General features: G+C 40.4%; 1 protein-coding gene across 1 annotated transcript in view; it reads left to right on the forward strand.

The window, feature by feature from the left end:
- Positions 1 to 15: 15 nt before the first annotated feature.
- LOC124405080 (homeobox protein aristaless-like) overlaps positions 16 to 13,099 on the forward strand; it is a 61,881-nt gene continuing 48,797 nt past the window's right edge. The window contains 1 exon segment of the mRNA XM_046879677.1: positions 16 to 338. Coding sequence (XP_046735633.1) covers positions 164 to 338 — 175 coding nt within the window. The 5' untranslated portion in view covers positions 16 to 163.

The raw sequence follows: 13,099 nt of genomic DNA on the forward strand, positions 1-13,099 counted from the left end.
CGTTCTAGATTTTTCACCTAACTCACCTGCGCACACATGAGAGAGGCGGCACGCGCCCCGAAATCGGCGCCACGTCGAACAGTGATGTTACATTTGTAAGAGGAGGATTGCTGTTTCGGCGTCGAGGATTTTTGGAGAGACAGTGCCGCTTCCGGATATACGCATGATGGATTTGAGGACGACCCAACGACGACCAACCGACGGCCCGGTTCCCGTACCAGCCGATGTGCAGAAGACCCGGGTTGCCAAGAGCGTCTTCAGCATCCGCAGCCTCGTCGACGTTGGCGATTCCGACGGCTTCCCGCCGAAACGAGAGGAACGCGGCCTGTCGACACCAGGTAAACAGCTTGGATTTATGGGCCCTCTATGGCTTTTGGCCAGGGTCCCCATAAATTTCTTCTTTCAGTTTATATTCTAGGTGTGTTAAGCACCGAGGTTTCTTGTCCGCATGTGTTCTGATCGAATTTACACCGCATGCCTGGCGATCGCGTCTTTTATTGAACTCGAAACTCTCGATGAAAATCGCTGGACGTTAAAAAGTGCGGGTTTTATTAACAATATTGTTATGAATATGTTTACTGTACATTTGTAAACCGCGTAGATATATTCAAAGATTCAAGATTTCAAGATATGTTTCAAATTTCGTTGTAACACTGCAATTGACATCGTTCGTTAATATTCATGCAGATACTCTTCGCCTCCTCATATCCTCAAAGTTGGATCGAATCAATTGACTATCAAGAATGGAAAATAAAATGATTTATTATAAATATTGTTCTACCACTGTGTTCTCTAATATACTATAGTTGGAACTTTTTATCACACCGTTCCGCATTATATTCATACATCTTAGTCGCAACAAGGAAAGTCTTTACGATTTTATTGAAATTTTCTCTCACGTCAGTAAAATGTTGATTATTCCTTCTCTCAGTATGAATTTCTGTGTTGTCAAGTGTTTCAAAGTTGCCCAATTGTTGTTTGGACTTTTTCATCATCCATACGTCGGTGGTTGAATTTCAGCTTTGTATCGGTATACTTTTGCGATTGAATGGCACGAATCGAAAAAAGTATCTCACTTACCTCTCACTAATCCTGTTATCGTTCAGTAATTATGTATTATACGTGTATACTCACGCTATTCTTTGAATTGACAATAAGTCGGTACCTATAATGCTCGAGAGGATGCTATGGTCAGTGTTTACGGATCAATTGAAATATCATTTATTTTGACTGTTAGCTTACGCATATCATTAACTCAAAAAAGCAACCGATAGCGTCGTTGTGCCGAATGCGAAAATCTGAAAAAATTTTCTTGCACGCAACAATAATGCCACGAAGTGTATTTCGTTTCCTGACCTTATTCTCGCATAAAAAAATAAATAAACAAAAAATGAACAATAATTTGGGATATTCCTGTTTGGCATTGCATGTAGAATGGCGCTATCGGTGACTTTTTTGCCTTAGTGACGCGTAAGCGTAGGTGATAATAAAAATTGTGCCATTTCACTCGGTCGGTAAAGTCTGACTGTAGTATCCTCTTAATCTATGGAACATCGTACACACGACGTATATATGTATGTTCTCTCTTGTTCTTACTTGTCTAGTTGGCGATTAGAAATAGCAGAACTTACGTTACAGGTATCCACCGACGCGCTTAAACTTGACTCGGCATCGAATAAGCACTTCATAATATACGCTTACACTCTAAATATATGTATAACAAGAGCGTAGGTACATACAAGACGATAGACGCGGTTCCGCGTTGTGTGCAGATTACGATCGACACAGCTGGAGCGTCTCGCTGTCTTGATATCACTGCCGGGGACAGGAAAAAAATTTTTCATTCTCGAGCATGTAACTCTGTCTTACAACCACGTAGATGTATAATTAATGATCAAAATGGCGTCCAATTAAAAACGCATTATTATAACTCTCCGCGGGACAACGCGTGCAGGTGCGCATATATACATGACATATCACGCATTTACGTAATTTTCTCTATTCTCGCAGCTTCGTTGTGAAATCTTTTCTCTAGTTCTTCAAGCTCCTATTACACCCCTTTTCAATTCTGATCTTCCAAAATTCGAATCGTATTTTGCAAACATGTCTTACAATAGGTAAATTTTTAGACAAATTTTTCATTTTTTTGCAACAGATATTGTAATTGTGGTGGAAAAAGTGAAGCACAAAAAGTGTGTCGTAATCTTTCAGAAATAATAGCAGCAAACAAAATTTTACTTGTTTATAATTTACTGTGCTTATTAGGTAGGTACGGGGTGCAAAGAACTTTTTAAATCAGATTAAAGATCCGTTAAAATATGTTTCGACAATCGTGTCGTTTCGATGAAAAGTGGTAAATCTGCTGGATGTAATAAAATATTATGAATAAATTACCGAATGATGAATAAACTGAAACGCGGTTCAAAAACGCTCGACAGCGTCATTAATATCGAAAATTTTCTGCTCGTTAAGATAAAAAAAAATTAAGTTCATTTACGAAAATAATTACAGCGTGTCCGAATCTGCGTTTTTGTTACATTTATCAAAGTTAGCTGACACGGTTGCTGGTCGCGTGAGATGGTTGAGCCTCTCTTGACGGAGTGGGATTATCCTGTTTTGCAAATTAACTCTGATTATCTACTGAGATTATCCTGCGTTTTCGAAGCACACTTCTGTACACAATGTCTTGATGATTATTCTTATCTAGCCAAAGCTTGGTAAACTAGGCAATACCTACGTTTCCCGTGTTTCCTGTTGATATATTTTAATCGCATTAACACACGTACACATGCATTCTTCACACACGTATACTCGACTTTGCAAATTACTCTGTAGAACAAAAATTATTTCTTCACTTACCTTGTCTGACGAAACGTATATATATCTCTTTCAAGGGTCTAAATAGAGCTGAAAAATCTCTCATTTCACGAAAGAAAATCAACTTATCAGAGCATACAATTGTCGATGATCTAAAAGTAAAGTTACAGTCTTGATTTCTTTTTTCTGTGAAAAAAGTTTCGTTATTCGTAGTCATAAGCCATTATTTGTGAAGAATCTCAGACAAATTCCAGCAATGAGAAGTTGTAATCGAAAATCGCAAAGAATATCATTTCGAATAACAGTTTACGATTCATTGAAAAAATCAGTGATTCACGGCATTTATTATGTACTTAACAAAATTGGCTTTTTTGTTGGAAACTTAACGGTTCGAACTCAATTTTACGCTCTGGTATGAATCTGATGAAATGTTTTACATTCTCTGACGTGACAATAACAAACATGACGAGAATCGAAAACATTGAATTAAAAAGGAAAACATTTATTCGATCACCAAGACAGAATTTCAGAAGAAGAAAACACCAATAAACGTGATTGTTTTTATGGTTTTACCGATAGGCTTCCGACTTCCTTACGGTGACTGTTCAAGCACTGCGCGCGGCGCTTATCGCCGCAAGAATATGTTCCTACGTACGTACATACACGTAAGGGTGTAATACAAGACGGGGCTGCCACTCGGGCGTACACAGTGCGGGTATATAATGGGTGTTGACGGAAAGGCGATAGTAATTGAAAAGATAAGTAATTACCCGTTATTACCCCACAGCACTGCGAGAGCCGTACAAGACGTATAGATATAGGTATATAGGCACGTATAACACATACCTATACATACAGAAGCGCACACGCAAAGCAAAGTACGTCAAAGATCCCCTCGAAGCGAGAAACCAAGTAGGTATAAAATACAAGTCGATCCACCATTAGGTACGTCGAACCTCACATATATAGGCGCTCGTAATGCTTAAACATCTACCTTTATACATATATACGTCGAAGGTACATACCTACTACATATATGTATAATTGCCCTGCGGGCGATTAATAAAATCTCTCTTTCTCTCTCTCTCTCCGCGATACCCGCGAGGTGCAATAACTGATTCCCGATTCTACCCCCACGAAGCTGACGGATGTATAACGCAGCTTGTACAAGGTATACCCTGCGCCCGTATAAATTATACACCGTTGTTGGTAATCTACGGGGAATGGCGTCGTCGCCAGCTCGCGGCTGATTGGCCCTTGCGATCCTCGTACACGGGGTATCACGCGTATCACGATCCATACTGTGGCACGTGATAGGCGCTACCGAAGGGGGCGAAGATCCCCTTCCTTCCTCGAACCCTCGGGGTAACACGTTTGTTACGACCGTGAGCACATATAGAACCTCGGGATCAAGGTACACGTCCAGTATTTGTATACCTGTGTGTGCGTGTAACACGCGTACGAAATAATGTCGCCGAAGGAGGAGCTGAAACGGCGTCAAAGTCTTGCGACTATCGCGCCTTCCTCAGCTTTTGTTATTGCCACTAACAGGAGATATGCTTTAAATAGATAATGTCTAACACGTGTAATAAACTAACCGAGTGATTGATGGCGAACGGGGACATGAGGTGTAGTCCGAACACTGAATGCTTTCTATTATACTTCTATGGAAACGGCTATTATTGTTTGCCAGAAAATTGAATGTTGGGGAATAGCGGAAGCTCGTTAAGCTACCGCGGGTTCGAGGCTGCGAAGTTTATTGTATAGCGGCTAAGAATTGACGAAAAACGGGGGTGCAGGTCAACGATAGTATATATCTATTATAGTTATACTTGATTCACGAGCTTTTAGAGGAGCGGCAACAATTAGGGAACTTCGACTGTTAAGTTATTATAATATTGCGGAAAACCAGTCGGACGCTTTGCGAATCTGCGAATAAATCAACCGATTCACGAGGCTCGTGTTGTCTCATTTAAGAGCTGCTTTTCGGGGACTCGATAGAGCCGATGAAGTTAACTTTCCTGTATTAAGACGAGCCGTTGGTCAGGGCGAAATGTGAAAGAAAAGGAAAGAAATAAAGCAAAAGATGCTGGAAGAAGGAGCGAAAATCGCGAGCCAAAAAGTTGGCGAGTGCTTTCAGAGAGCCAGCGACTGCGGCGGATCTGCTTCTCTAATTGCGTTTTATCGGTAACAGCACCTCCTCTCATCGTCAGCTCCCTTCCCGCGTTCTTTCTTCTGATCCTGGCTTCTTCGTAGCCCGATCCTTTTCATTCTGCGGATTTTCTCTTTCGAGCTGGACCGATCCCGCAGTCCGTAATTTGGAGAAACCGGCTCGTTAGCTGTGATGATCAGGTGATCAGGCATCGCTATGCCGCGGCGTGGATGGTCGCCGCTGATCTCAAGAATCGTGCTTCGCTAATTCAAAGTTGAAGAGTTTGCTCTCGACATTCGGCAAATATTATGCTTTTTACGTGCCTAGTTAGAAAATTGTGTCATTTTAATGCGCAAGGTCCAGGCAAAGGTCCACAAATTGGAAATCGTTATTGGTTTGAAAACAGATTGCATTATCAGTAAATCATCATGAGGGTGTGCTTATTATATGAAAAAATCGCATATTGATTCAAGATACTGTTTCAGATGAGTCAAGTTTTTTTCATTCAGTCACGTTGAAAAACTCTCTTTATTTGTCATTCGTGTTAATTGTTTTTTTGTTCCGTGAATTATTTGCTGCAGGTAATGTAAGGAAAGGGGTGTATAGATTACACGATTAAGTTATTATATTCGACGATACATTTGCGTTGCATTACGACTCCAGATGAACACGAGAGTAGATATATATATATGTAATATGGTACAAGCACCTTCCCTTATTAAAATGCTGATACGGTTTTTACCCGGTCATTTAGCCGCATGCCGGAGGTTTTGTGCGTTAAAGAACATGTAATAGCCGGTAAAAGGTATCCATAAAGAGCGCATCAGCTGCACGGATGCAACTGGGGCGATATATCGGATAATATAGCGGAGGGTTGTTATAGTTTGTTTCTTTACCGATCGAACATGCCCAGCTATACCACGTTTAGAGGATCAGTTAATTGGATCGAGTGCCTGTGCCTCTGCCCTCTGTTCCCCTTGGTCCACCGCACTCTATCGTTGGTAATTAGCGATTAGCAATTACTTGGAACTAATGGATGCGCCAGGTTCTTCTTGTCCGCCTGTAACACCACTCGTCGATATTATACATCATCGGGTTCGACGTACACACGAATGTACACGCTACTCGAGTACCACGTGTATGTAGGTATACGTGAGCGTGAATAACCACCGAATCGACGCGGGGGGGATCAGCTCGATGGAGCGATTAATGGTGCAATTCGCTAATACAACGCCCATTCTGCAGGCCTCGTGGTGTCACGCAACGATTATTAGGCATTGGTACCTGCGGACACTCGACGAATGTTGTTGCTTCTACCCTACGTGGGTGCAAGGAAAGATATCAATACGTGTACCTTTATTATTTTGTCAAATTTATCGCTGAGAGGTGATTTTAGATTGATATTCTCAAGTTGATTCGCATGCTGCATTACGGGTGAAGAAGTTGAAATATATTTTTTTCCTTTATTTCTTTCTTTCTTTGACATTCCATCGGGATAATTCTCAGCTTTTTGTCATGGAAGATCGCGGTATAAGCTCTGCACAGTAGTTTGAACTTCACGTGTGAAAGATCGAAGCGCATGTAAACATCTCGGATGTATATTTTCTTCTGTCTTCTTCTTTTCAACTTCCCTCATATCTGCATATTGATATGATTCTGCATCCAATTGGCAATTGAACAATTTGGTCTATATGTGGTAAGGATCGTTCTTGTTTAGGTACATATTATTCACAGTGAGATGATAGTTTTTAACCCTTGATGTTTCTTTTTTTTATACCGTTCACATTTAAAGGAGGGACTTTGGTGAAATTTCGGTGATGTCGAGTTTTTTTGTTTTTCAAATGACTAAAAACGATGTGATCAAAAATTTCTCCCAAGATAATTAAGATTATGGTAATATGTGTCCTGAAAAAAAAAATCAAACTCCTGCGATAAAAGTGTACGCGCAAGGAAATTTTGGTAGCGGTACGCTGCAAATTTTCTGCCAAAAGTTCTTTGCGCATACACTTTCATCGCAGGAGATTGAAATTTTTTTTCAAGACACATATCTATTACCGTAATCTGAATTTTGTTGGGAGGAATTTTTGATGACATCTTTTTTAGTCGTTTCAAAAATCAAAAACTCGATGTTATCAAAATTTCACTGTAGTCCCCCCCCCCTTAATGTGATATGCGTGAGGTATTATTATCGGACTGCGCGCAAGTTTTAACGTATAACGGACGAGTCGCCATTTGCAGCGATGCACGTTTGACCGGATAATAAATAACAGGGATTTTTTTACCTAATTAAATTTCGGCCTAACAAAAATGTAAACAAGCTACGATCCCTCCTCCCGGTCAATTAGGGCTAATAAATGGTCATCGGGGGTGGAGACCTTCGGCCGAAAGCTCCCGCGCCTCTTATATACATATATATACACCCCCTGCATATCCCTTCACCCAGACGTTACGTTATTAAAAATGTAAATATCTCGGAGGCGGCTCGTTAACGGATGTAAATATGAAGCCGCCGAGCGGCGCTATTCACCGCTTTGTTTAGTTATTTATTGGAATTTGCTCGGTCCGATCCTTCCTTTCATGTATGCATAAGCCGTCGTCTGCAGTGCAGTGCACAAGAATTAAGCATCATTTTTTTGCCCAGCTTTATACCTTATTATATATATATAATACTGCACCGCATTGTGCAGGGTATTTGCAATAATCAAAAACTGAGCAGTAAAACACCGCGCACTGTTTATATTGAAAAATAATAACGCGTTATTATTTCATTTCGAATGAATAACTTGCACAGCTTTCGCGAACGAGTTCGACGAATTTAAAAAATGGAAATTACTAGAATTTTTCAAACGATTGAGCTAAATTTTGCAGTAAAATCTTAGGTATATCGACACTCGTTCTCGGTGGAATCTAGATTGTAGAACAAAGTCCCGCGAGGGTTTCAAGATCGAAGAAAAAAGCTGCATAACCGCGATGAGGGTGTTTTCAGAGACGAGCTGCAGAGGCAAGAGAGGCTCCATCGTCTCTCAGAACTGCGGCGAGATTTGATATACGGCTCAATAAAACAAGAGCCAACTCTCGCGGCAGCTTGCAATCGGTTGTAGGTATGCTGTGGTATCTCATATATGTATATAGATACACACCTCTATCGAAAAATCAACCGCAGAACCGTTCGCGTTCACCTCGTTAGTAACGATCTTGTTGGACAGGAATATAATACCGCGAGTTTGCTGTTACACGGCAGTTGTTATATTGTATACCTATATATACATATATATGTATGTATATAGGTATGTATACCACATGCAGTTGAAGGAAAAACCGCGATAATATTATAGAAAAGTTTTTGTTTATTTATTTTTAGTATTCATCCTGTACTGCAGTACGAGAATGTACGGAAATGTTATTAAGGCGAGCTTCATCATCCGTAAAATATGTTTGCTCTTAGATTAGAATTCAGTTGGTTTAAAAGAAAAAGCAATGCAAACGCGCCGGAAGATACATACATACCCAATCGTAAGTAGTCAAACATTTTTTAGTTGAGAAAGCGAATTTAACTAATGGGTTAGTGGAAAAAATGATAATTCCAAAAAATTTATAACATTGAAAGACACTTAGGGAACCCATGTTCACAAGTTATATGAAACTTTAGACTGCGGCATCACGGAATTGAATTGGATTTACATTCGCAAAGAAATTCTCTGAAATTCACGGGACTTTAATATCAATTAATCAAAATTCATACAACTCTGCGTTTGCACGGAGGAATCGAGACTCAGAATAAAGCCGAAAGTTGTTAAAGTTAACGTAACGATATATCGGGAGAAAAAATGATTATTGGACAGTTTTAGTATGACTTTCAAGAAGTTGCCTTTTCAGCATTAGTCTATATTTCGTTTATAATGGTTTACTTAATTTCGTAAAATCATAAAAATACCAACTACCGATTTTTCCTAAACACTCATCGTTACGTTAACGTTACTAACTTTTCATCCTTAATAAAATCGTGACACAGATCCCTCCGATCCATCCCGGATAGTTGGTTATGGGATGTACGGAGGAGTGCGAGAAGCAAGGCGACGTCGTTCATCCGGTAATATCCCGCGGGCCGTGAACCAGGGGGTTAGTCGAGAACAAAGCGATTACAACAGCGTTTCTTTTTCACGTGACTGCGGCTGCGGCTGCGGCTGCGGCCGGCTGAATGCCCGGTACAGCAGACAACCGGCTGCTGCAGCGGGGGGTTACCACACCGACACAAAAGGTGTTAACCAAAGTTATACATACCCACCTACCTACCTATACAAGGTATCCCATCATGAGATCAGCTCCGTAGTGCCCGGAGGATGGCTTCTTCACGTATAAAGTCGTAACGGTGCAAACGAGGCACGAGGGAGGATGCGGAGGATAAGGAGGATAAGGAGGATAAGGAGGATAAGGAGGAGGGACTACAGGGGCGCCTCGGAGGAGGCGTGCGCGTGCAGAAACCTGCGGAACCCCCGGCAACTTCCTCAACCTCCTCATCCCTCCATAACACTGTCCTTTTTCATCCCCTTAAACCGCTCGACCTTCGTAATTCTTTTCTTTCTGGTGGTGGGTTTTTTTTTCCTCCATTTTTCCAGCGTTTCCAACCTTTTTATATATATATATATATGTGTGTATATGTATATATATATACACCTTTACGAAAATAATTAATTTCTATTCAGTCCGCGTTATGCAGCAGAATATTCTCGTCGCGCGTCGAGCAACCGTGAAATTTCTCTGAATTGAGTTTCGTCGCGCGCTCTGTACCTACCTAGGTACGTACCATCCGATCTTCTCGCCTTTGTACAATCCAAGATTCTTATACACTGCTACTTTATTATACCCCCCACCCCCCGAGTTATATACCAATGCATAACAGGTATGTAAGGTATATCTACGAATTAACAAATCTATCTGGAGGTTAGTGTAGGTAGGCTATCTCGATCTCGACACAATTTCGTTCTAATCCTGTAATGTACTGTACAACAAGTCGAGCAATCGTCCACGGGTAATAATCCTAAGCTGTCCCGGTATCTACTTTTTATTCATCTGAACTATTCCGTGGGGACAGGTGCGCATGTGTAATGCAGACAGATCTTAACGAAGTCCAAAAAAACCAAAACACACTCATACCTGCGTGAACTGAAATTTTTCAATCGCATATATTACAATAACTATTCTTAGTAGGTATATACGTATAATTCGTGCAAAGTTTTAATTAATTTTTATTGCTATATACAGCAATAATATGTATACTTTATAAGTATATGCATTATTTACGTTTATATAATATATATATATATATATATATATATATATATATATATATATATATGTATGTATATATGTAGTGGTGGTACAGTCGTTATTTATGCGTCGAATCGACGCCCCCCAGCGTGACCGCCGTACGACGTTTCATCGTCGCGGTCGTCGTCGTCCTGGTTTTTTCGTTCGTTTTTTTTTCCTCTGTAATTTTTTACTCCATTACCCGCGTAACTAATTTTTGTGGGCGGTCCTGTAGGCCGCAATATTTGTTTTCACTGCGCGGGTGCGACAGGCAGACAGCCAGGCAAATCTCTAGATAACAATATATTATATTACACCCACCTATCTACCTACCTGTAACCTACCTTTACGAAAGAGCGATAGTATAAGACTTGGAGGAAAAGAAGTAACGAAGAAAATAGAAATTATAGAAAATTATCGAGAAACTTGACTGTGTAGAGATTTTTATAGTTTTCACTGCAGGTACACGTGAACGCCGCCATTTTATTCCTGAACTGTTTGATTAAGTTTACACTTTGTTAAATTGAAACTTATCATTACATTGTTACAGAATTTTTATAGAATCGTAGAAATATGCAGGTGTAGTTGTATATATATGTATATATATAAGGTATTATTTGACGCTATGTCTCTTGAGCGCAAAAAACACAATGCGGTTTTATGTTCGGATGAGCTGCGTTAATTTCGGAACGAATTGAACAACGTCGCGGTTACTCTCTGCATAGCGACTCGACTTCCAATTGTCATTACGGGGAATTTTTTTTGCGGAGATGCAGCAGCGAGTGTCAATGTCGTCGAACATGTACATTCTATATGTACGGGAATGTTGAAGAATCTGACGATTATTTCGAGGCCACGTTTTATACAGTAAACAATTTTACCATTAAATTTAGACGGCTCAGGTAACGCGGAGTTCGAGACGAGTTCGTTAACTGTGACGATCGAAATTCGAAAAGGTAAATTAGTCGAGAAAAATCGATTCTTAGACTCCGAATTGACTTCGGCCGTAATCTTGTGGGGTTCAACCTGATCGAGCGTACATTATGTGTATACCCATGCCAATGTCTGTTCAATATTATTGAGTTGAGATTCGAAACTGTCACAGCGGAACGACCCGAGATGTCACGAGACGAGAAAAACCCATCGATCGGCAGGTATCGTGTAATTAGCGTGGACCGCGTCTTGCTAGTCTTCTTATTCTCGCTCCCCTTCGGATTCTTTATTTTCATGCAGGAACGCGTCTCTGTAAATAAATAAAGGTGCACAGTCAATGGCCGTCTTCGATGCCCGAGATTAGAGTGCAGCGAGAGATCGAACGGACGCCTTCCGGTTCGGTACTGTCGGTAATACTTCTCTTTCAAAATATACAGCCGGCGATGGTTTTTTGTCATTTGTTCCGCCCGGATCGCGACGCGTCGGACGAATAGATAGATAGATAGATAGATGGATAGACAGGTATATCTATCCCGATCCTCCTCCTCCTCCTCCTCCGCCTCACGATCAGTAGCTCGAGAATGAAATTAACCGATACCTACCGTCAGGTGCCGTGTAACGAGATTTTCCAATGACTGCGTCCGCCTTTCTGTTGTACAACCTATCTGCCTATAACTCTGTTCGCTCTATCATCGACTGTATTAGACCTTATTATTAAAAATATCGGCACTGCAGGTCGCGTCATGTGTAGAATTGTGTAGGAAAAAGACTTGAAATTTCTTTTACCTTGCGCTGTTTTCACCATGTATATAGCCCAGCGACTGCAGCCCTTGCATCGCGAGACCATCATCGTGAATGTGAACATATTTACAGTGCAATCGTGGCCAAAGTACTTTATTACATGTATGTACATATTATATCAGGTCTGTTAATGATACGTTGAACGCAAAAAATGTGCTGTGCTTCCGCGGCATAATGACATTTATTCACGGAATATGTCAGCTATAGGTATATATATATTATATAATGTGGGGAAACACGTTTGATATCGTGAGGTTATGGGGTATCGAACTGGAGATTCCTGCATGTATATAAATGTTATACGCTTTCCTTGTATATCTTGGATGTGAACACTTATTTAGATTGATTTAATAGAAATCACTGGCCGTTTAATCGAAGCTGCTGGGAGCTATCGTTTGTCTGTTAAATCAGCCAGATATATTCAATTGACAGCCCGTGACCGTCGCATTTATCTCAATCGAACTAGCACTCCACCTCGTGAACCTTTGATACACCGTTTATCTAAAGACAATATTGTTACGAAAGGTGAAACGACCTGTTTTACCTCCCTTTCAGATGATCTAGTAGTCATCACAGATAAAAGACATGTAAGACTTGTTTCACACTTCTAACTAGAAACACGTATTGATGAATAAAAGCCGCATTTCATTCCGTAACTTCCACGAAAGTTATAATATTATTCAACTCAAATCCATGATGATAAATTTGAAAAAAACGCAATGTCAAACTTTAGTCGTCGACTAATTCATTCTCCTTTACGCTATAGGTAGCCGTGAAACGAAGTCATACGTTAGTTCGAGCAGTAAATTTTTTTATAAACATTTGAAAAACTGACGATAAAAACGAAGCGAGTAAGAGAGGCAGAGAAAGGGGAGAGAAACGGGAGAGAAACGATGCATATCAAATAGGAAACGATCCTCGCTTTCTATATCTGTTTCTTTATTGAAATAAATCCTTGCACACATTAGTGTAAGTCGGAGAGTAAGAAAAAGTACTTAGAGTGAACCGCAGTCGAGCGATCGCTCTGTTTAAATATAAGTTTAATCGGTTCGTGAAACGTCTGGTAAATTTTTGCCCCATCTCGATGTA

The sequence above is a fragment of the Diprion similis genome, chromosome 4 (genome assembly GCF_021155765.1).
Source record: "Diprion similis isolate iyDipSimi1 chromosome 4, iyDipSimi1.1, whole genome shotgun sequence".
Taxonomy (NCBI): domain Eukaryota; kingdom Metazoa; phylum Arthropoda; class Insecta; order Hymenoptera; family Diprionidae; genus Diprion; species Diprion similis.